The sequence below is a fragment of the Asterias rubens genome, chromosome 15, assembly GCF_902459465.1.
Source record: "Asterias rubens chromosome 15, eAstRub1.3, whole genome shotgun sequence".
NCBI classification, from domain to species: domain Eukaryota; kingdom Metazoa; phylum Echinodermata; class Asteroidea; order Forcipulatida; family Asteriidae; genus Asterias; species Asterias rubens.
Genome location: NC_047076.1, coordinates 386665 through 412216, shown reverse-complemented (window position 1 = coordinate 412216; position 25552 = coordinate 386665). Strand labels below are relative to the sequence as shown.

General features: G+C 36.6%; 3 protein-coding genes across 4 annotated transcripts in view; 1 reads left to right on the top strand and 2 right to left on the bottom strand.

Moving 5' to 3' along the window:
- Nucleotides 1-163: 163 nt before the first annotated feature.
- Nucleotides 164-2534, bottom strand: LOC117300301 (peptidase inhibitor 16-like). Its single transcript, XM_033784038.1, has 5 exons — nt 2127-2534; nt 1410-1676; nt 1168-1259; nt 684-772; nt 164-438 (listed from the first exon to the last, which is right to left on the bottom strand). The coding sequence occupies exons 1-5, from the start codon at nt 2277-2279 to the stop codon at nt 374-376; spliced, it is 666 nt and encodes a 221-aa protein (XP_033639929.1). The 5' UTR covers nt 2280-2534; the 3' UTR covers nt 164-373.
- A 1792-nt stretch (nt 2535-4326) lies between these two features.
- The window catches only part of LOC117299888 (PMS1 protein homolog 1-like), a 31973-nt gene continuing 10747 nt past the window's right edge, over nt 4327-25552 (bottom strand). For both annotated transcript variants that reach the window (XM_033783477.1, XM_033783478.1), the window contains exons 3-15: nt 15882-16167; nt 15167-15456; nt 14386-14508; nt 13915-14061; nt 12011-13223; nt 11150-11273; nt 10647-10746; nt 10275-10435; nt 9776-9874; nt 8610-8699; nt 7263-7399; nt 5387-5547; nt 4327-4542 (exon numbers count right to left, since the gene is read on the bottom strand). In XM_033783477.1, coding sequence (XP_033639368.1) covers nt 4390-4542; nt 5387-5547; nt 7263-7399; nt 8610-8699; nt 9776-9874; nt 10275-10435; nt 10647-10746; nt 11150-11273; nt 12011-13223; nt 13915-14061; nt 14386-14508; nt 15167-15456; nt 15882-16167 — 3084 coding nt within the window. In that variant the 3' untranslated portion in view covers nt 4327-4389. The remainder of the gene's footprint in view (nt 4543-5386; nt 5548-7262; nt 7400-8609; nt 8700-9775; nt 9875-10274; nt 10436-10646; nt 10747-11149; nt 11274-12010; nt 13224-13914; nt 14062-14385; nt 14509-15166; nt 15457-15881; nt 16168-25552) is intronic.
- On the top strand, nt 21525-24589 carry LOC117299890 (branched-chain-amino-acid aminotransferase-like protein 2). The gene is made up of 2 exons (XM_033783479.1): nt 21525-21810; nt 23369-24589. Exon 2 carries the CDS (start codon nt 23474-23476, stop codon nt 24401-24403), a length of 930 nt encoding a protein of 309 aa, XP_033639370.1. The 5' UTR covers nt 21525-21810; nt 23369-23473; the 3' UTR covers nt 24404-24589.

The following is a 25552-nucleotide window of genomic DNA, read 5'->3' as shown; positions in this document are numbered from 1 at the left end:
AGTTTAGAATTTGAGGTCTCGAAATCAAGCATCTGAAAGCACACAAATTCGTGTGACAAGGGTGTTTTTTTTATTCCATAGTTATCTCGCAACTCCGACGACCAATCAAGCTCAAATTTTCACAGGTTTGTTATTTTATGCATATGTTGAGATACATCAAGTGAGAAGACTGCTCTTTCACAATTACCAATAGTGTCCACTGTCTTTAAAACAATCGAACGGTTTCAAAAACCAATGATATATACTTTGCCTCAAACTCAATCCGTAAACGTAATACAGACGAAATCTGTCACTTTGGTGTTATTATCAGAAACTATCAAGAGCTACAAAATCAATCAATTATTGTTCCAAGCATGTTGTCCGTCCATCGTCTTCACTCTAACAGAAAATCAAGAAACTCCACGTCGGAAAGCGCACGCTCAGAAGGATTGGGGTCAACTGAAAGTAGAGAAAAGTACGAGAAATTATTCCTCGAAAATAACAAATTTTTGCAACTATCATTATCGTGATGATACCAACTTCCAATCACTCCAGAATTTTATTTTAGTTGTAGTCTTTCCTTATTAGTTATGGTTCCTGTGGTACAGTTTCCTTATACCAACCCATTCAAATTAATTAGTAATTAGATAGGGGGCCTATAGTTTTACTGATTGCTCATTATATGACGATTAGCCTGCCCTTACCACATAGCTTGTCTTCACACGTATATCCCTTGGGGCACTTTTTGCATGGAGTTCCTTTCTTATATGGACTTGTGAAGAAGCTGTTACCTCTACAAGAATATTTGGATGAAAGTAAAATAATGATTTAAGCTTCATGCGTACCTGTTTGGAAAATAGTCAAGGTGCAAGTAATGAAGGAAAAACGATAACACTTATATGATTTATTATTCGTTTGTCTCTTGGTAATTCTGGGATTATGACTTGTTGTCAATAAGTTTTAAAAATCAGCAAAATCACCCACAGAAGATTATAGTTTAAAAGTTAACACATCTTGTCATGAGTTACGTTGCCTTTTAAAGTCAAGAAGGAATACTGGTAATCACGACTGAAATCGTTTTGAAACTTTCCATGTTGGGATCGAAGAAAATTCTACAGTGACACTACCTGTGGTCTGGTCTGAAAACGGTATCTCCACGAGTAAAAACTGACTGTTTGTTAAACTAACCCAGGTCCGTAGAAGCAGGTTACACGGGAAACACCATCTTCTTGGCACATATTCTTAGCGCATCCAATAAACTCCGTCTTTGCCCTGACAACCTGTGAATGGGTTTTAAATCAATTCGTTTTATAAACAAGTAGCAATTAAGTCCCTTGGAGTCCTTTGTGAAACACCTCACAAGGGCACTCCCGTAAGCTCACATAAAACTTTCAAACTTATTGTCATCCAGGATATACAGTTAAACTCACTTGTGTGTAATGACCACAGGTAGGCGCGACGCCATCTTTGCTGACGCATCTTCTCATCTTGTAGGAGTAATATTCAAATTCATTCCCCCATGAGTTCACGATGGCTGTCATGTCCAGCTTGTCAGTAGCCTCTGACCAATGATTCTGACCAATCCTCTTGAAGTTCTCTTTCATTGCAGATGGTTCGGAATTAAGAAATCGGTTATTGCCCTTTTTACATTGAGCAACCCAGTCATTTGCTCCATTGGCCAAGACATCGCTCCATTGCTGTATGGTGGAATGGACAAGAACTATAGATTACTATAGGTGATTTGATGTGGGCCGTGTAAATTGTTCTTAAGAAGTTGTCTTGCTCCCTTTAATCCTTCGAATGTATGAGAATGATGTGTTTTCTTGTTTGGCTCCGGTAACCACGTAATTTACTTTTTCACATTCTTTCCCAATTTAAAATTCCGCCTTTCAATTTTTTTTTAGGGTCCCCCCCCCCCTCGTTTTTGTGTGCATTTGTTACATTTTACCTTTTTACTTTTCAATTTTGTCAAGATTGTCAAATAAAAACCAATAAACAAACACAATCATTTGAATTAATCATTATTTATTGCTGTTGCAGACGTTCTTTAGCAACACATAACAGCGCAAAGGATATTTGAAGAGAAAAAAAAAAAGAAAAAAACGTTCAGATTGGACAACTGAATTGTTTGGCGATAATGTACTCACGAGTTTGATCATATCGGAGGCAGTAGGCTGAACGGCCCTGCGCCAAATGTTGTGGACATCCAAAACTGTCTTCTTTTCATCTTCCGTTAATAATTCAGCGTGGATGCAGACACAAACCGCTAAGAGAAACACGAAGGAACGGACGAGCGCCATGATCAAAGTGGTCAGACCCACTCTCCAACTAATGCACAACGACTCTTGTCAGGTCACTGTTAGGTCCAGAGATGCACCGTCTTACTTAATGGCCCTGGCCCTACAATCGACAAGATCTCCACAAACCATGAATTCAAATACCTCAGTAGAGTAGCGGTGTGTGGCTCTATTATGTTGTTTTATACAAAAACATCTTTAGAAAGAACACCTTTTGGGAAACCTTTTAAATGCTTGTTGCGTAATAGACCATTCTATTCAATGATCTTCTTTTCCAGTTTGCGATGTTGTTGTTCAGGGAGCTGCTTTCCTATTTTGTATAACAACAACTGATTTAAGTAGAAATTCCAAATATTTTGAATGATGATTACATAACCTGGCTGAATATCGCCGACTCTTATTAACCTCTGACAGGCTGCGTTTAGTAAAGTTGCCCCTGATTGATGTCTTTTTACCTATTCCACTCTGTCCTCTGGCGTAGGGGCGGGTTAGTGTTGTTTTGCGTACGTTTTACAATGAGTGAACAGTGCCATGCCATGCTGTACAAGTCGTTTCTTTTCCAGAACAACCGTTCTCTAAGAACAAACTCTACCTGGCAAAAAAAGTAGATACACACATGGCGTTAGCGCAAACCTATATCGATACCTCTCCATGCAATGCCTCAAATCCTATAACCACAGGATACTGCCAAGCCCCAAGAGTTTGTGCATTGTTGAACTGAAATGAACTATTCGCTGTGACTGGACAACTAATAATTTAAAGGCAGTAAATTTTCGTTCAGATTGTTTAAAAGTTCCAAAGCGATTAGCCTTTCTAAAAAATGGTGTCACAATGGGATTGCTGTTCGGTTTGGGTGGTTATGATTCGGTTTACCCAAACCTACTACTGTGTGTCATAGCCTTTTATACATCAAAATGCCTTTTTGGTATAAAAATACAGGAAACAAATTATTTTTTACCGATTAAAGGTGGTTTTCTGATGAAACCTGTTTTGTTCTAAAATAATAAATAATAAAAAATAAATAAAAAATGAAACAAAACAGACAGCAAAAATTAAATGAACAAAAACAGCAATAACTGGAGATTTGCTAAGAAATACAATTATTCAAAAATAAGTCATTTTATTAGCAAGCTGTCTAGATAATATATTTTATAAAAAATAGTCAGCATAAGAAAATGTATGCATTCCATTTATTTGCAAAACAAAGATCATTTTAGCAGACTGACCATGTTTTTCCAATATAAAGATCCATTTAAGTGTCCAACTTTGGATCATGGCTACAACTTCATTTGTTTTCTTTGATTAAATTTTGTTTTATTTCTCGCATAATGTTGATCAAAACATAACTTGATGAAGATGAGGGTAACTTAATATTCTAGGAATGATTCCATTAGGACAAAAGATTAATGAAGTTGGAATAAATTCATATCTTGGATGTGCTACTGCAGTTATGCTTTTGGATTGTTTATATTAGGGACTATTCTTAAAGGCACTGTACACGTTTGGTAATTGTCAAAGACCAGTGTTCTCACTTGGCGTATCCCATCATATAAACATTAAATAACAAGCCTGTGAAAATTTGGGCTCAATTGGTCATCAAAGTTGCTAGAAAATATGACAGAAAAACACCCTTGTTTGACGAATTTGTGTGCTTTCAGAACTAAAATACTTCAGAGGGAGTCGTTTTCCACAATGTTTTATACTATCAACAGCTCCCCATTACTCGTTGCCAAGTCAGTTTTTAAGTTAATAATCATTTTGAGTAATAACTAAACGTGTACCTCCCCTTTAAGGAATTTTGCGATGATCTCGAAAATGCAACTTATGATTGTGATTTGTTATTGTCTGTATTGCAGGTATTCAAAATGATTTTCCTCCATGGCAGGACCAATAAAAATTGAATTGAATTGAATTGAAATGAAATTTTCAAATGTGAGTTTTATACATCTACATTACATTAGGATATAGAAATTAAACCGTTCAAAAAACCAACAGTAACCTTTCCCCAAATACACACAGAGCCCCCCCCCCCCACCCCACACCCCTCTAGCATGATTATGAAAACAGTCACATTGTGCCTCTAGACAAAGGCTTTAGAAGATTAAACCTGAGATTATGGAAGTAAACACAAGAGGTGTTCAAAGGGCAGATTGTGTAGACATGTCTGACAATGATCTGGTAATTGTTTCATTCGTTTCAGGATGTTTTTTATATCTTGAGCAGACATGTTGGATGGTAGACTACGTGCCATGCGAACTGCTTCTCCCTGCAACAGAAAAGTAAACGAAAATAAATATAAAAATATAATAATAAAAAAATTGATATTGTGTTTGAAAAAGTTTCAGAACACAAAGACAGCCAGGGAGCAGAGAAAGATTTTAGCAATGACCAGGGCACTAATGTAAAGCGTATTGGACACTTTCAGTACAGAATTGTTTTGTTTAAGTTCACAGATTTACAAATAACTCACAGGGTTTACAGAAGGTAATGGTGAAAGACTTCTCTTGAAATAGTATTCCATGAAATGCTTTACTTTTTGAGAAAACATAAAAACAATATAAGTTCTCGATATCGAAAACTATGGATTTATTTTAAGTGTGCGGAAACAAGGGTAGGTTTTCTCGTTATTTTCTCCCAACTGCGATGACCGATTGAGCCTTAATTTTTACAGAATTTTTATTTTATTAAGAAGTTGTGATACACGAAGTGTGGGCCTTGGACATTATTGTTTCCCGAAAGTGTCCAATGGCTTTAATGTATATTGCGCTAGATAAGACAAGTTATTTAGATTATTAATGACACTGGAAGCTTCAAGAAAAGATAAAAGCAGACTAAAAGATTGCAAATAAGTGGTTCGTCCAAGTGTTCCTGGTCTGATTGGCGCCCCATCACCTTGTTAACCATAACATGTACAGGGTACTATAAAGGAAAACGTTTCATGCTTGAAAAACATGGTTTTTACATACCTTGCTAGACAAAGTAACAAGCGCTTTGATACGCCCCTAAGGGTGTGATTAAGCACGATATAAGAACCATGCATTATTATTCATATATTTATTTTAGGAGATAAATCTAATCTAAATCTGAGTTTGGTAAAGATACACACTGACCTTGAGGTAGTTAGTGACTTTAAGTGGTCGACATTGACCCAGCTCTAGACGTGGTTCAACTTTGATTAACTCTAGTATCTCCTTAAGATCATCTATCCCATAATAGTTTATCAGCTTTGTCATGGCAACTACTTGAAGTTTGATCTCCTTTGTATCTGAATCTATAAAATCAGACGAGAGACTTTTAAAGACAGTGGACACTATTGGTAATTGTCAAAGACTAGTCTTCTCACTTGGTGTATCTCAACATTTGCATAAAATAACTAACCATGAAAATTTGAGCTCAATTAGTCGTCGAAGTTGCAAGATAATAATGAAAGAAAAAACACCCTTGTCACAAGAAGTTGTGTGCGTTTAGATGGTTGATTTAGATACCTCAAATTCTAAATCTGAGGTCTCAAAATGAAATTCGTGGAAAATTACTTCTTTCTCGAAAAACTATGACACTTCAGAGAGAGCCGTTTCTCACAATGTTTTATACTACCAACCTCTCCCCATTACTCATTACCAAGTAAGGTTTTATGCTATTAATTATTTTGAGTAATTACCAATAATGTCCACTGCCTTTAAGTGTTTATTCACACCCTTTGCTCCAAACATCAGTTGTTATCATCAAACAAATAAAGTTTGGAATGTTGGATTTCGTTTTAAATTTTATTTCAACTTCTTTTGAACTTGTATGTATTAACTGCTGTTATTGCTGCTACAAAACAATTTTTGCAACTTATATAACACAGTTGCAATTTACACATCGAAAAATTAATAAATTGAAAATGCTAATTACCCAAATTTATATAGGGCACTGCTAGTGTTCTGATTACGATGTAAATACTTATTACTTTATCACTGACAAGGTGGATGTGTCTTAAAGGGAAGGTACACGTTTGGTAACTACTCAAAACAAATATTAACTTAAAAACTGACTTGGTAACGAGCATTGGAGAGCTGTTAATAGTATAAAACATTGTGAGAATCGGCTCCCTCACGGTAATTTCTCACTAAAATGTCAGACTTCATGCTAGAAGTCTTTTATTCCTATCAGAAAGCACACAAATTTGTCCAACAAGGGTGTTTTTTCTTTCATCATTTTCTCGCAACTTCGATGACCAATTGAGCAAAAATTTTCACAGGTTTGTTATTTTATGCCTGATGGGATACACCAAGTGAGAACACTGGTCTTGGGCAATTACCAAACGTGTACAGAGCCTTTAAAGGATCTGATACTTTTGGTAATGACGCTGAAAATGATTGGCTATAAAAACTTAGCTTTGGATAGCATAATGCATTTTGAGAAACTTTTCACTTGAAATTAATGCAGTTATGGAAAAAGATACCGATTTGATTCCCCAAAAATTTGAATCCGAGAGAAACGTTTCTCAGATTGTGTATTCCAATTCTGGAGTATTCCAATTCTGGATTATTCTTAGAGATTTTTTGCAATATCTCAAAAAAACAGTGGGTTGCTTTTATCAAACAGACTCAGTCCCTTTAAAAGTAAAGGAACGTTACAGAATATGTACAAAAAAATCATGAAGATCACAGATTTACATAAAACTTACATGGTGTAATGATGATGATAGTAGAAAACATCTCTTGAAAAAGTAATGTTTGAAATGTCATGTTTGATAAGAATTAATTAAACTAATTTCCTGGTTGGAGTTTATCGCTCAATGAACGTTTTTTTTTGCATCGATGTCATGCAAAATGTGTAATTGTTTTTTCACTATTTTCTCATAAACCCAGATGGTCGAACGATCTCAAACTTCTGCAGGTTTATCAGTTGATGTATATGGTGGATTATATAAAGTGCTTACACTGCCAGCAGCTGTTTTGCTAGTATAAACCAATTCTGTAATGTTCCTTTAAGGTGTCTTACCAATCGTCTGTTTAATCTGGAAACCATTGGCCATCAGTCGATCATCAGTGTAATAAATAGCAGGATCTGGCGGCCTGGAGTGACTCGATAGACTACTTGAAAGAAACATATTCCAGTTGTTATCACCACCAAGCAGCCTGAAAAGCAAAACCAATACAATAACATCTTTTCACTTTGTTAATTAATGGCTTATTCTTTAATCACATCAAGGGTCGAATTCCACAGGAAAAAAGACAGGAAATACAAAATATAAACAATTTATAAAATAACACAATAACAGAATGGAAACGTCAAAATTGGTTACACAAAAATTGAAAAGTAGTTAGACAGTGCCTAGATATTAATAAAAATGGTTACATAGATGTTATGACGCTTAGACCCCTTTCATTGGCGTCATCTTTGATTCTATGTGTACATGTGTAAGTCTCTCATTGGCCGAGAGTCTTGCGTAGCCCATACTTGCATGCATTTTCCCATTGTTTTACATCAAAAATGGTTTTAATGACGTCCATCTATTAGTCACAGAAAAGTGTTGAGGTTACAGAAACCAGTCACTTGAAATTTCTCCCCACACCATAAAGTTTATCCAGGGTGGTATCTACACTTGTTGACCCCTTCTACAAACATTACGTTCAACTACTACTGCCAAGCACAAGATTCAGTCCTAATAGGTGACCTTATGAAATCAAGTAGAACAATTTTATTATAGAGTAGAATGCCACTGACCTATATGTGGTTCAGGCTGTCACAAACTTCTCAGGCCATTTAATCAAAGTTTCATTGATTTTTTAGATTAGGAAGAATATACCTGTCATTGTAGAAGTCAACTTTTAAAACGCCGAATGGGAAAATCATGATTATTGTGATGATAAGGTCAAGTGTATTGGGTTATTTAATAGTATTGTTGTATATTTGGTTTGTGGTAACACCATGTTTGTCTCTACTTGCTGGATAGATTTGGTTCTTATGAAAACTTGTCTTGCTGTATCATACTCTACTACCGCGGAGTTGATTTTGGGGGAATTCGGGAAACTTCTCTATTACCATGAAGTAGATTTTTAGGAATTTGAGAGACTTCTTATAATATAGCATTTCTGTCAAAGTAACTGTACATAAGAAACATTCATACAATGATACAAAAGATAACAGTACCATTCAGGAAAGAAGCTTCATTCTTACTCTGTTTCAGTGCAGTTAAATAAAAAATGTTTTTCAGTCTTTGAGAAAGACTAGGTTCAAAGCGTCAGGCCATGAACTAGTTTTTGCATTTATACCAAAGCTCCCTATGGTTGGTAAGCATTTCGCAACAGCTAATTTCTATTTTCTCAAGTTATAGAATAAACGTACTCGGGTGAAAGCATGATAGGTATATCTTCTGGTTGCCGTGGTAACTCATGTTTGGCCATCAGCCTGTAAAATAGAAGGGTCTCCTCCACTCTGAATGAAAAAGATAAGGAAAATATAATTTTTTGATAATTTCATAAACAATTAAAAAAAATAATTTCTTGGAACACTAGCAAGAAAGGTGAGCTGGTTGAACAATTTCGCAAGAAAGTGAAATGCAAAAACGATACCTCAGCAGAAATACATTTATAAACTAAAATTTGAACCTGAACCCTAAATAGGGTAAAAGTAAATAACAGTTGCAAAGACAGGGAATCAGGTTGGCTCTATGGTTTCTTTCCCTGCTCAAATCTGTGGACCCTGGTTCAAATCCCACCCCAGACCAGAACCTTGCATATATAGATTGGGTTTTCAGTCCCCACTTTATTGTGTGGGTTTTCCCCATTATTAAGAGGTTTCCCTCCCACATCTGAAACTGAACTTTTCTTCTTGTTTCCCATTCATACAGTTTGTTATTGGTGTTAATTGTGCTGTTGGATGCGTAACACATACAAAATTAAATAAAACTTTCAAAAATGACAGCTGGGCCCTAAGTCAAGATCAAATAAGTAATATTAATAAATACCTTGGACAGTTTCAAGTCTCTGATTGGTCAAAACCCGGTCACGTTTTGAGTGCGCGCGTGTAATATGTGCGCGCGTATAAACTGACGCCGAGCTCATGCGCACGTTTTAATGCACAAGGAACAGCTATCGTCCAATTATTTGCCTCCTTTGACCCCAGTGAAGGCCCTGAACAGATCATTATTTCAAAGAGTCACTGGTCTCAAAGATCAGTAATGTGATTAACGCACGAAAGAGATGGGAACCATCAAAAGCTCAAATATGGCCCATGAACATGTCTAGAAGTACCGCCGAGAGAAAAGTCACAAAATGTGGACAATTGTAGCCGTTTAATTCGCCAAAAAAGGTTTTTATTAATGGGAGTAACAGTGTTCGTACCCGGTCTTCACTGCATGGTAATGACCTTGGTTGGTGGCTGGCGCTGTTAACGGACCTCGCTTAACAGCGCCAGCCACCAACCCGGTCATTACCATGCAGTGAAGACCGGGTTCTCGCACTGTTATTCCCTTATTATTCTGCTGAATGAATTGAAGACAGCAATATCACCTGTATTGATTGAACACTCTCAGCTCATTGCCTTGGCAACCAAGCCAAACACCATGTGATTCAATTGGACCAATAAGGTGAAATCCTTCATCCGGGGCTCTAAAGAAATGAGCATGAGAATAAGAAAAGGGAAATTTACATTTGCTCATCAGATTGTGGGGGTGTTTATGCTATTTTTTCTGAAAAATCTAGGAAATAGGGAGGGAGAACTATGTTAATAGGCCTAATCAGCGATTTTTTTATAGCACTTTATCACAGCCCGAAGGGCATATCAAAGCGCATCTGCCATTATTACCCTTAGTTACTGGGCCATATATTTCAATCCCTAAACCATCTCAGCTACCTGGGGAGTATACAGCCGGTATTATGAAAATAACAAGGTTATCAGTTACATTGAATCTTCATTTTGGACAATGTTTTTTTTTTTTATCACTTTAGGAAAAATGAAAATCACAAAACTACTCTCAAGTTAATTGAATAATTTTATATTTCCACATACCTTGCTTCTTTCTGAGTCTCTATCAGTCTTTCCAGACCAATCAAACTGAATAATACATCTATGGTCGGTATGTCAGACGTTTCAGAAGCTGTTTGCTGATTGGCTAAAATCCTCTGTTGCTGTGACAACAGCATCTTGTCAATTAATCCCTGATTAGATGGCTACAATAAAACAAAATGCAGCAATTACAAAATATGCTGACAACGTTTTAAGAATTAATTTTTTAACATCTGGAGAATTTTGAAAAAATCTGGCTGAGACAAAAATGGTGGAAAAAAAATTAACACTAATTGAAGGGAAATTCTACTGGTTATCATCACAGAATACCCACAAATTTATTAAGCAAAATCAAGATGGAGAGTCAAGAACTACCAGTGATGTCTTTTTCTTCTTTCTTGTTGGCATGTCATCTTGTGTTCTTTCAGAATCAGCAGTGAGTTTCTTCTGAGCTGTCTTCAACTGATTTTGATACCTGCGTAGAATTAAGACATCAAATCACAATCTTGGATTGTTTTGTGGTTGATTGTTTTGATTAGTTGTAGGTTTCGAGTGCAAAGGTTTCTTTTACAAGCATTTCACAACACTTGGAACCAACAGCTTTACGTCCCCTGTGAAAGTAGGGTAAAACCCGGCTCATACTTCCTCACCTGCAAATGCAAATGCGAAGCGAATGTTTACATCACAAATTTGCAACGAATAACTCGCAGCAGTTGAGCAATGTGAGAGGTGTGACGTCAAATTCTTGTCAAATTTGCTTTGCATTCGCATTTACAGGAAGTATGAGCTGGGCTTTATTCAGAAGGAAGTAAACTAAAATTCAGTTAAACTGCTGCTGGATATTGACAGAGTTTGGTCGATTGGGTGATGGGAATTACCTGTCTTCGTCTTTCCGTCCCATTTCTTCATATTTCTCTCTCATCTCTTCATCCAACTCCTCCCATTTATCTTCCACAGTCTTCGTGATTTCACTGAAGTTAGCTTTGGGGTTCTTCTTTACCACTGTTCAGAATCAAAATAAGTAAAACTTGAAAATGTAAACTTGTTATATCGGCAGAAACCACTGTTCACCTCTAAACACAATTACATTGTGAAGGTGACTTCAGATATACTGATTTAGCCTTTCCAGTGACTTTGTTCATCAGTATGTTGCCTCAAAGATTGTTAAAACTGCACTTTGTGAATGGTGAAAGTTTTATTTTAAGAAAAAATGAAACAAGTCGAATTACCCTGGACGAAATAAAGGTAGTTTTTAACGGTATAAATGTAAGGTTTCCGACAATGATCATCACAATGGAATCGATCCTTATCAGACAAGGTGCATCTGAGAATAGGATGCAGTGACTTTTTGGACCCTGGAAAGACATTTAAGAAAGACTCTTGAAAGCAGATAAGACATGCCTTATACGCAGAAAATTATGGTAATAAGTTAACTGAAGATACAAAATAATTTAAGTTGTTAAATTTTGCTTTCTGTTTATTTGAAGTGTGAGACATTTTTGTGCCACAAGTTGCAACAATCTCTTGTAACTGAGTTGGTTTAAAGTTATTCAAGGAGCAAAGTTTTCAAAGCTAGTTTATTGCGGGTATTTATACTGGTTGGTTTGACTTTTGTCTCAAACTAAAAATTAAACGATAGCCATGGTTCTGTGAAATTTAAAAGAAAGAATCACAATATTAAGTACAAAGAAATTACACAAATATCTCCACAAAATCAATTCAATGAACAATTAACTAACCTTGTGGTCTCATTTCTTTGGAGAAAAACGCAAATGGACTGAGAGGTCTTCTGATAGTTGATTGGCCAATCAGATCAAATAAGATTCCTTTGCCAACTTTCTTCTCCAATGAGAGTCTCCGTTTGCCAGGGCTTCTCTTCTGATTGGCTGAAGGGGAATATGATGTCATACTTTGGCCTCCAGGAGAGATGCTGTCAGGTAACCTGACTCTATCCCCGCTGTTGCTTTGGGGTTGTAAACGTGGTTCACAGACTAATGTAGTCTGAAAGGATGAAGCTGATTTTCCAACATCCTGATTGGCTGATAGTTGATTGGGTGCATTGTGATTGGTCACAAGTTTCTCTCTGTTTGCTGTTGTAGGGATAAGTAAGGTTGCAGGTTGTATTACTTTGCCATCTTTGTTTGTTAGTCCTCTTCCTTTACTCCAGTCAGTAAGACTCAATGATTTGTTCACTGATGGGTTATCATCCATACAATCCAATGAGATTGACCCACGGCTGCCTTCAACTGATGCTATCTCTGAGGTATTGGACTCAATTGAACAATTCTCATGTTCCTGTGGTCTATTCACAAGAACACTGTCAATGTTGTCATCAAGTTCAAAATCCTCATCAAATATACTAAAATTGAGTTGAAACGCTTCATCTTTGCCCGAACCAGCTGAACTTCCCAAATCATCTTGAGTTTCATTAGGAACATCTTCACACGATTCGATGATAGAGTCTTGAATAGGTGATGACTCCATCAGTGACTCAATCCGTATCTCTGGTGTTCTTATACCATCTTCATGTACATCTTCCTTATTGTCAGAATGGTTTTCCTCAGTAACTGTGTCATCATGGAGATTGGGAATAATAGTGTCCTCCAATAACATTGGATGATGGGTTGTTGTTTTGGTATTGTCTTCCAGTAACATTTCATGCGAATTTTTTGTTTTAGTGTTGCATACAATGTTGTCCGTCGATAACATTGGATGATGGGTTGTTGTTTTGGTGTTGCATACAATATTGTCCTCCAATAACATTGGATGATGGGTTGTTGTTTTGGTGTTGCATACAATATTGTCCTCTAATAACATTGGATGATGGGTTGTTGTTTTGGTGTTGCATACAATATTGTCCTCTTGTTGAAGTGATGTAGTCCCAACTGCTGGAAGGTGATTACTGGGATAAACTTCTTCAAGTAACCCTGATAGAACTGAAAATACATCCTCCTGAAAAATATGGGAAGACATTTAACACTTTTAGTCGACTTTTGAAAAAAAAAAAAATTGCCTTATAAAAAATTAAAGTCACTTTTTATTTCCTTTTTCAGTTGAGTTGACATACGTTGTGGATCCTACGAGTTCAATGATTCAGCTTTTGAAACCACTTCCGCCAAATGACATCTTAAGATTCATTTTTTTGACAGAATTACAGCAGATACTTTTTTCTTCTACTGTGATATTCTTTGTTTTTGCTTTCAACGTGTAGCGTTAATTTCACCTGTTCAAAGAGTCACAACAGGTTCTGGATAACATGCTCTGTAAACTCCCTTTCCAGGTGTTATTGTGTAACCCCAGGTTTCAAACCTTTGTCCTATTAGTGTACAAATGTGGCATACAAAAATGGACAGGCTGCCACCAAAGGTCATCATCATATTCCGAGATGCCAAATTTTAGGCTTAAAGCCGAGGTTCAGCAAATCTCAGTGAGTGCTACTGATTTTTTTTCAGAAAACATCAAATCACAAGACTAAATATAAGAACCTTTGTTTCAGGGTTTCATTGTGGTAACGATATTTTCAAAGAAAAATGATAAATCAAAAAGCTCTAAACATTTCAGAAAATAAATACATGAAGTAGTGATGTTAGAAAAAATTGAATATGTAGATTGACTATAAAAATTCACAACTGGCATTCTGTACCTTATTCTGGAGCATCACTTTGGTTTTATTGGGTTCCAGGTTCACATCCACACAGTGTGAAGGAACGGTAATGCTGAGAAACATTGTCAGGTAGCGTATGGATGAAGTTTCTTGCTTTATTGCTTGGCAGTATGCTAGCTTCACCATCTTAGAATGAGAAAACAATAAGAGGTAAGATAGGTATGAGTTCAGGAAGGCGTCTTAGTAGAACATCATGTAATAAAACTAAACAGTAACTGACTGAGTAAAATGAAAATAATTTTCCATTGAGACATTTATCCAGAACAATGCCAAAACATAAATCTGACTGTCTTAGAATGTGTGAAAATAGGAAGTAGGAACATACCATTAGACGACATTTCTGATTTAATCATAGTGGTTAGGCACTTAAAAGCTGTTTTTACAACATCTAGAAGAAATCTTGTCTAAATCACAAATGTACATAAAGTCATAAGAATAAACCATGGTTACCTTTTCAATTTCCTTGAAGGTGATTGGTCGATTATTAATGGCAATCCAACACCTGTCTGGCATTGCTCTTGTCACTGATTGGCTGTTGACTAATGGACGAGGTAAGAAGCCTTCAACTTGGATCTATAAAAAGACAACAACATAGACAATTTTTATTTAGAAACTTCCTTCATCTACAAAATATTACACAGGGTGACATTTGGCTCTTGGGAAAAAGTAGGACAAGTTTGAGTAGTCCTACATGTGGCTATTATAGACCATGAAGACTTTTCAGGCTGTTTAATAAAACAAATTTAGTTTTCTGAAAAATTGAAAATCAGACTTTTAAATCTGATTTCCAACTTAAAAGTAGAAAGAATATAATGCCCGATTAGATGACTCTTGGGCAAGAATAAACTCTCAATAACTTTTTCAAATATATTATTCATTTTCTTTGGTTGTAGTCTCTTTGACTTGAAAGTTTGTGGTAGTGACTGTGGTTCTTACTTAAGGATAAATCTTTAATTCTATTTTAGTTTTAATCCCCAGTCTTCCCTAATATTATGGTTTACTTTCAATAATTCTAACAAGGACACAAAATTAGAAAATGGAATTAGCTGTTGCAAACTGCTTACAAACTAAAATGACCAACGGTATATGCACAAAATTGCTAATGGCCTGACGTTTTGACCCTAGCCGCTGGAAGAGGCTAAATGACAACATAACACACATGAATAGGATAAAAAGTGGTCGAGACATTTTATATGTCTCATACAGTGCATCTAGAAAAAATAAGACTTACTTGACCATTTCCATCCTCATCAACCAATCGCTGAACATGTTGCATCTGTGACATCACACTTGAACCCCACATGTTTATTAAAGCCACCTTATGATTGGCTACTTTATTCTTCTGCCAGATATTGCTTTTGTTATGGTAGAGGGAAAGGCGTACATTGGGACAGATTGCTCCAAAACTCCTCAATAATTCCTCCACTTTCTTGAGTTCATCCCTACGTCTCTTGATGCTTGAGTAATACTGCTTACGCACCGGTACACTTTTGAATATTTGGGTAGCAGTTACTGTAGTTCCTGATGATCATTTGTTGAAAAAAATCAAAAAGATAAAACTGTTTAAATGTACAGAATTGGTCAGGATAACAACATCATTGGTTAAATTTAGTCTAATAACTGGTGGACTAGTGACATGACAAGCAACTCGGCTGGATTTCACAAAGAGTTAAGACTAGTTTTATCTTGAGTTTGGTCGAGTTACTCATCCTAACTTAGTTTTTAATATCTCCTAGGTCCTAACTCTTTGTGAAATGGACCCAAGGTCGTGCTAGCTAGTCACTAAAAAAAGTAAAATCCTGTAAAAAGATGACAATTTTGAGGTGCATTAGCTTTTAGAATTTGTTGATTTGTTGATTTACATCTCTCGCTCTCTCTCTCTCTTACCTCAACTATAACAATTGTAATGTGACTTTGATACTTTGACAACTGAATGTGATATTTACCATTTCCAAGATGAGATGGTTTCGATGATATAATATATCCTTCATGATCCAGTACATACATATGACTAAAGTCATCTGCAGATGTCTTTGTTACTATGGTAACATCTGACATTGCACATAGTGAGCCCAAAGCCTCACCACGGAAACCATACGTTTCTAATGATTCTAGATCCCCATGCTGGGATATCTTAGAGGTGTAGTGTCTCTGTGCCATGTACACAGCATCTTCTGCTTTAATTCCAGTCCCATTGTCTCGAACTTTCAACTTTTCAAAGCCATGATTTTCCTGCAGAAGGGGAGAAAAAATTGATATATGTAGTTTATAAAAAAAACAATAACTCGTGCTACAACTTATATGTTAACTGCAAGTGTTTAAAAAGAGAGGAGGGGGTTAAATAATAATTATCTTCTCTGAAAGATTTTCAATAAAATAGAGGAATTATACTCAAAGCTTGTACATTTAAAGGAATGCAGTAAGGGAATGCATACCTTTGGTTATCAATAAAAACCTTTGGTAAGCAGATTTCAGATTTCAATACATGAGTAGAAGATTCTTGAGAACTAACATGTAAAAACTTCATTTAAAAAGGTGGTTGCATTATTGAGATATCCTCCCATAATCAGGAGTGAATCTATGAGGAACTATTCTTACTATGCTCCACTCAGTGAATATATCCATCTTAGTAAGAATAGTTCCTCATAGGAATACACAACCTGCAAAACCTTACCGGGTAACACTTCTTAGATTCAAATTTTCGGGCAAAAAACCTTATATTTTGTTTCCATTAAATTAAACAAATTTCTTCACGGAAAGGTGAAATGTTTCTCAAAATGCCTTATACTATAAAAACCTGCAGCAGTACATGTAGGTTTCTAACCCAAAGTTTAATTTATGTGTTTTGTATTAAAAGTGTTAATTTTTAAAAAACAGTTTCTACCATATCATGGTAATTTATCTTCCAAAATATCCTGAAAATATTCTTGCTCAATTGAGTCAACAGATACGCCTCTGCTGGAGTTAAATTGTAGACCATTAAAGTCATCTGGAAGTGGTATTTTGTCAAAATAAAGCTTTTGTCACTAAACTATGTGTTTTGATGAGTGGAATATGAATAAACAATTAACTAAGGTTTAAAAAAATTAGTTTCCATGTTATTTACAAATTTGAAAATAAGCCCGACCCAAGAGGGCGCTGTTCGTGACGTCAATCGAGGCGCGATGAATCCCATGCAGTGCCTACACAAGATAGTGACGCTTGGCACAAGCTAAAAACATGCACTCAAAGTTGAAACAATACCTGATTTTTTTCACGTTAGGCAAATGATAAGCATTTATACAAATAATTACCAAAAAAAATTAAATTTTTAAACCTGCCAATGTGACCTAATTCATCAAGTCAAATGAAATCAAGAAATGGTGGTGTGAGGTTCTATATTTAGACTGAGTTAACTAAAAGTTTGAAGACCTTTGATATAAACTATAGAATAAATACATAACATCAGACCACCATTTCTGAATTTGGTTTGACGTATTTAAGGAGGGCATAGTTCGATCTTGTGACTTTGTGTTTGTTTTTGTGTAGGAGGAGTCCTTTTAAAAGGAACTGTTTTGGATTTTGAAGAATCATTCTGAGTATTGCAAGCTGGTCAGTTCATGTCAGTAGTTTTCTCTCTCATCAGTAAACCTGCACCAGTCAACTTGAATCACACCTCTATTGCACCTGTATCCCACCTCTATTGCACCTGTCACACCAGTCAACTTGTTTGGATTTCACAAGAAGGTAAACATTTTGAGTGGACATTTATACATGTAAGTCTTCATAAACTCTCCTGTGTTTTTTTTAGGGCGTCTGTGATTTTTGTGAGGTATTTCCGTGGCTAATGCTTAAATTCCAGTGTTTTTGATTACTATTTTAGACAGTTAAGCAGTTTTCTAAATTATCAATAAATCTTTGTACCCCTCTATAGTGACTGACAGAATCTTTGATGAGAAATAAATCAAACTAATTTCCTGTTTGGAGTTTAATGCTCAGTGAGCGTTTTATTCATTTTTGTTTTTGCATCAATGTCACTATTTTTTAATGTGACCTAGGTTTGTCAGTTTATGGTGCTTACATTGCCAGCAACTATTTTGTTAGCAAAAAAACAATTTTGTAATGTTCCTTTAACTGCACTTTGCATCTTGCTAGACTCTTTCCATATTGCTGCTTCAAAAACAGAATAGTTTTGGTATGTTTTTTTTTTCCTTTTTTCTTTTTTGTGGGGGGGGGGGGGCTTATCTTTTGAATGAATTTTCCCTCTGTGAACACAACATAGCAATTAATGACAATGTATGCGTTAAAAGGTTAATTAATTTCCTTATGATATTGGTTTCTTTATTTTCTCATTCCAGAACCTCGTAACAAAACAAGACAGATGGCCGATCGAACCAAAGTCATTCTCTGGGCGTGTCCTCGAACCGTCTCATCCGCTTTCTTGAAGTGTATGGACAAAGTTTCAGAATCTAAGATGGTGTTTGAGATGTTCTCTACTGCGCAGTACTTTGGTCCTGACAGGGTTGCGCCTGCCAACATTAACGAGCGACTAACACCTCTACCAGGTTTGATCACAGATAAGACCCAGGAAGAAATTCTGAAGGATCCCGGGTGTGGTTTCGACAGTTCAATCTGTACCTATAAATGGCTAAAACACCACATGGAGACAGGATACCCTGACAAGAAGGTGGTTATCTTTAAAGAGATATGTTACAGTGCTGAAGGGAAGTTTGAATATCTTCCAGACTCTGGATGTCGCCATGCTTTCCTCATTAGGAATCCAACTAAAGTTCTTCATTCATGGATGCAACAATCGATAACATTCAAAGACAATTTCTCTGATAGGTATAGTGCGCGACCGATAGATGACACTACGTTCTTTCCACATGAGGAGGTTTTTAAAGCAATGTATGATTTATATTCCTATGTAAAAGAGAAAGGTTTAGACCCAGACCCAGTTATCTTAGATGCAGATGATCTTGTAAATGATCCAGCAACCATACTGTCTGGTTTCTGTAAGACATTAGGGATTCCATACAGTGATGAGTTACTCAACTGGGATGCTGGAGTTGACGTTGTTAAGGACTGGTCAATCAGTCAACCACTGTATGATATCATTAAACATGATCTAAGCTTTGAGAATTTTCGAAACAGCACTTGTTTTTTGAAGCCAAATGTCAAAAGTCAAATGCCTAGATCTGAAGCCGAATGGTCAGCAGACTTATGTGAATATGTTCAGAGACACACTGATAGCGCTATGCCATACTACAAAGAGATGCATAAAAAAAGAATGAAATGAAATGTTTTGACACTTTAACATCAATAAATACCCCTTTTAAACCTATCATTGTGAACTGTCACATTGATACATGATTGATGCATTGTACATCAGACCTAATACTTCACTGTGGCAATGAAGGCGATTGCCTCCATGCCCCCTCATCAATACCTTGGTGCTCTTAAAATGCTCCCGAAGAAATTTACAACTTCCTCATACATGTAGGGTGCCCTTTGCCAAGTAGAAAACGCCTTGGTGCCCTTGCCTTTTTAAAAATGAAGCATACAGTCTTGTTATACCTCGGTAACAAACTGTGAAGTTTGATTGGTCGAGAACCAATCATGTGACGCGCAACAAAGATGCATGTTACATGGCTTGACGGGCCGGGTAACATGAAAAGTGATGTACAACCGGTGTACATCACCGTGATCGTTCCCGGCGTTGGTCGATTTCCAGCGCCGTGTACGAAACAACCGCGGGTTCAAGGGAATTGTTTCTTGTTCGTCTGCTAATTAAACAATGAATAGTCAGTCGTAATAATGTTTGAAGATGAAAACAGAACTTCGAGAAGAGGAACAACAATTATACAAAGGTGTAACAAAACAATTGTTGCACGCTGTGACTGGGGTCCATGGGTTTTGTACACCCTCGGTGGCAAATGGTACCCTCGGTTTCGCCTCAGGTGCCATTTCCCCCCTTCGGTGAACAAAACGCCATGGATCCCGCCACAGCGTGCAACAATTGTATACTGGTACATAATGAGCTATCTATAAACAAGAATGTGGTGGAATTTAATAGTAGCACTTTGTATTTTGTTTGCTCAAAGTCCCAGTAGTGATTAGTCCAATAAAAAACAAGGTTTAATGGAATTGTCTATTAAAACCTTCAAGGAACATTACAAAATTGGCAAGAAACAAATCATAAAGATTACAGATAAACATAAAACTAATATGGTCTAATGATGATGATAGTAAAAAACATCCCTTGAAATGTCATATTTGATGAGATATAAATAACCTAATTTCTGAATTGGGGTTTACCGCTCAGTGAGCGTATTTTTTTGTTTTTTAAGGATGTCATGCAAAAATGTGCAAATTGGTTTTCCACTATTTTTGTGTGACCCACATGGCCGATGGGTCTCAAACTTTCACAGGTTTGTCAGTTTATGTATATGGTGGATTTAATTAATTTTGTTTATATAATTATTAGAGTTCACAATTTCCTGTCATTGGCACTCACTAGTTGATGAACTACTCGCAAAAGTTGATGTTTCCTAATCCTTGTTAAATGTAGCACAAATTTCATGCACTATAAAATCTGTGTATTGTTATTATATTATAAACATACATTATCTGTACACTTCAGAGATTCCATCAACCCAACAAACTGAGTCTGCAACACAATTGATGACCTAGCACTAGCAGAAAGTTTAGAACCTTCCTAACCATGGGGGGTTGAGATCATACAAACGAGGTCAAACTTGAATTAAGTAAAGGCCAATCAGTAAACAGACAGTACCTGGCAATATGGCTACAACCAAAGTCTTGATTTTGATTTTTAATTTTTAGTAGCAACAACTACAGGTGTATTGTATAAATACCAAGCCCCCCCCCAAAAAAAAAAAACCCCCCCAAAAATACCAACAAAAAAGAACAAGTAGGATATAAAACTTTAAATGTTGGAGGTAAGCCCGATTCATACTTCCTGCGAATGCGGATGCGATACAAATTTTGATATCACACAATTAATTCGCATAAAAAAAAAATTAATTCGCATAAAAAAAAGAGCAAATTTGCAGGACATATGAACCCGGTTTAACAGGAACTACAGAATTGTGTTTTGTGTATACTATGCACCCCCCCCCCAGCTGGATGGTACTACACGTACGTACATTTCCCCATATTCAGAACCATTCTGCTTTGTATTCAATGATCCTGTTATAGGTGTATTTTTATTTGGTTTGTGGTAACATCATAAGTATATTTACAACTCCTGGGGTGTTCTTATGAGAACTTATCTTGTTATATTATACTACTGTGAAGTACGTTTTGGGGTGAATTTGGGAGACTTCTCAGCTCTGAAAAGAACTGTCCTGCTTTTTACCTACAGCCTGGGCGTAGGGAGAAAAACAGCCAGGACTATTTTAGTGGATTGAGGTGACTTTTTTTTTTTTACTTCACTTAATTGTTCTCAACGTTTACGGGACCCTATTTGACTTCTTGTATGTGTTGTTATTTAGCCTTTGAGGGAGTACACTCTGCTTCTGACACAAAAACCAGCTCATACACCTGTGCACTAACACACTCCCATCCAGAGCCTCCACACAATCCTGCTTTGTATTCAGTGTTCCTACACCTTTTAGTCTGCGTATTCGTTCTGTGGCTTCGTGTCTGACCTTGGAGCAAGATTAGCTATTGTTCCATCCAACATAACGGTACACCACTACAACACTTTGCATTTACGTACTGTTAAACCACCTTTATAAGTTTGGTTTGTAATCAGTTTGAAGAAGCCACTGTTTTCTGCAATCATCTCGAGACTGCTCTCAAAAGGAAGAAGGAGAAAAAACTTTTGGACTGACGGACAATGAGAATCTGAGTAAACACAGCTAGTTGAATGTAAGTGAAAAAGATGATGATCTTTAAAACTTTTTCAAGAGAAATATTGGTCGCATAATATGTTGCCAGGAATAGCAGGTTATGTGCTCCAATATACATACATACAAAAATGTTTTACATACCGCCATTTCATCAAGACCAAAGCAGTTTGTGATGAAACAGAGAAAGACAAAATGTACGATAAACTTTCAATACATAATGAAATTTATAGGTACAATTAAAGATGTGAAAATGGAATTAGCTGTTGCAAACTGCTTACAAACGCAAAAAAAAAAAAAAAAATACCAGTTGATCGTCTGGATTTTTCAAAAAAGAGGAGGATGAGGGCCTTTTTATTTTATTATGTTTTTTCAAGATGACCACTTAGTATTTCAAATCGAACAGGCCACCAATTCTTCTTGCATGAGGACCTGTGTTAACACTATTATTAACAGGGTCGGATTACACTAAAAGATTTGCTGGTAGGCATTCACTAATATTGTTTAACTCCTAGGCCAGTCCTTTTTTTATATATTTTTTTTATACAAAAATCGAAAAATAACACATAGTTAAAAAAAGGATGCGGCCCCCAAAAAGGATGCGGCAGGGGACGATCAACTGGTTATTTATTTTATTTGGCCTAACCAAAAGGACATAATTTGAAGAAAAATGCCGAAAAACAGTTTATTTATTTATTTATTTATCCCATTTCTTGTTTATCCTGGGAAATCCATTCAGTGAGAAAAACTCACTGATCTCCCATGGATCCCAGCTAATAACAAACTACAGAAGTGAACTTAAGATAAAATATTACAAATTTACACAGAAAAACATTGCACATTCATTTAAAAAAAGCACTAGATCCAAGCACACATACATTTTGAAAACTTAAAAAAAAAAAAACGTTTTTAAATAGGACGAAGAAATTTAAAGGGGGAAAAATACACATCCATTAAAAACACACAACCAAAAACAAAAAAAACAAACAGATGAACCACAATGGAGTAATAACAAAAGCCAGTAAAATTGGGATTAAGAAAATCAGTAAAAATGGGATAACCTGAGCTGTTTGAGTTGATTTAAAAATTGATTGAGTTCTTTGGGCTGAGTTTAGGGCCTGACAGGCATATTACTCGGATGGGATTCTAACCCACAACTTTGTATGGACAAAGTTCAAGATTCTAATACGTTGTGGATTTGTTTTCACAGACCTGGGGAAAGTACTTTAGAAGTACATACAGAGCTAACACACATCTCTGTAAGGATAAATCCAAAATTAATATTCTTGACCACCCCCCCCCCCCACCCCCTGGATGCAAAATTAACCTCAAGACAGTCTAGTCAGAGTCAATAGATGTGACATATGTAAAAGGGTCAAGCATACAATCAGGCCTGGAATGTTATCTTTGAGAGAGCAAAGCCATTTCCATTTTGAAACGAGCACTTCCATTGGAAAATCTTAAAGTCTATGGGAAACTTCTGAAGGGGGCACCAAGGCCAAGACCAGGGGCAATAGATGCATTCCAGGCATACATTGGGTTTTTATATTGTTACTTTTTCTTTTTCCTTTTCAATTTAGAGGAACATCATCAGCCTCAGGTCAAGAAACTGGGTGTTAATACACACCAAATCAAAGTCATTCTCTGGGTGAGTCCTCGAAGCATCTCTTCAGCTTTATTGAAGTATGGCCGACCAAATCAAAGTCAAAATGATTGATAATTCCGACCAAATCAAAGTCATTCTCTGGACGAGTCCTCGAAGCATCTCTTCAGCTTTATTGAAGTGTATGGACAAAGTTCCAGATTCTAAGATGCTGTTTGAGATGTACAGCACGGCAAGATTCTTTGGCCCAAACAAAATGATTGATATTTCCCCTTTACCTGGTGTGATCACTGATAAGACCCCGGAAGAAATTCTGAAGGATCCCGGGTGTGGTTTCGACAGTTCAATCTGTACTTATAAATGGCTAAAACACCACATGGAGACAGGATACCCTGATAAGAAGATTATTTTTGCCAAAGAAATGTCTTATTGTGCCGATGGGAAATTTGAGTATCTTCCAGATTCTGGCTATCGCCATGCCTTTCTCATACGTAACCCAGCCAGGGTCTTTCCATCTTGGAAGAAACTAATAGTTGAAATGGTGAATCGTAAAGGTAATACCAATATGTCACTAGATGAAGTGGACCTTGACAAAATGCCCTCGGAGATATTTCCAGAAGGAGGTGGTTTTAAAGAAACCTATGATTTATATTCCTACGTAAAAGAGAAAGGTTTAGACCCAGACCCAGTTATCTTAGATGCAGATGATCTTGTAAATAATCCAGCAACCATGCTGTCTGGTTTCTGTAAGACATTAGGGATTCCATACAGTGATGAGTTACTTAACTGGGATGCTGGGGTTGACTTTGTTAAGGACTGGACAGTCAGTGAACCACTGCACAATATCATTCAATTTAGTCAAAGCTTTAAGAATTTCCGAAGTGGCACTTGTTTCTTGAAGCCTCAGGTCCAAAGCCAAGAGTCTAAACCAGAAGTGTCAGCTGACATACAGCGCCTGATTGATTTGTCAATGCCATACTTCACAAAGATGTATGACAAAAGAATTAAATGAAAAAATAGCATCAGCTCTTGCAAACTAATGCAAACCAAAAGGACCATGGTGAATGCAAAATAATTAGTTAATGGCTTGACGTTTTTGACCCTAGAAAAGCCTCTGCTAGGAGCCAGAAAAGCTCTACTAGGGTTAAGAAAGACTCTGCTAGGGTCAAGAAAGACTCTGCTAGGGTCAAGAAAGACTCTGCTAGGGTCAAGAAAGACTCTGCTAGGGTCAAGAAAGACTCTTCTAGGGTCAAGAAAGAAAGACTCTGCAAGAGTCAAGAAAGACTCTGCTAGGGTCAAGAAAGACTCTGCTAGGGTCAAGAAAGACTCTGCTAGGGTCAAGAAAGACTCTGCTAAGACTCTGCTAGGGTCAAGAAAGAATTAAGTAAAATAAGTCTAATACTTGGTATGCAATGTACACTTATAACAAGGTATATTTTTGTATGAGTACTGTAGTTGAGATAGAGGGTATGGCATGTTTAGTACTGTAGTTGAGATAGAGGGTATGGCATGTTTAGTACTGTAGTTGAGATGGAGGGTATGGCATGTTTAGTACTGTAGTTGAGATAGAGGGTATGGCATATTTAGTACTGTAGTTGAGATAGAGGGTATGGCATGTTTAGTACTGTAGTTGAGATAGAGGGTATGGCATGTTTAGTACTGTAGTTGAGATAGAGGGTATGGCATATTTAGTACTGTAGTTGAGATAGAGGGTATGGCATGTTTAGTACTGTAGTTGAGATAGAGGGTATGGCATGTTTAGTACTGTAGTTGAGATAGAGGGTATGGCATGTTTAGTACTGTAGTTGAGATAGAGGGTATGGCATATTTAGTACTGTAGTTGAGATAGAGGGTATGGCATGTTTAGTACTGTAGTTGAGATAGAGGGTATGGCATGTTTAGTACTGTAGTTGAGATAGAGGGTATGGCATGTTTAGTACTGTAGTTGAGATAGAGGGTATGGCATGTTTAGTACTGTAGTTGAGATAGAGGGTATGGCATGTTTAGTACTGTAGTTGAGATAGAGGGTGAGGCATGTTTAGTACTGTAGTTGAGATAGAGGGTGAGGCATGTTTAGTACTGTAGTTGAGATAGAGGGTATGGCATGTTTAGTACTGTAGTTGAGATAGAGGGTATGGCATGTTTAGTACTGTAGTTGAGA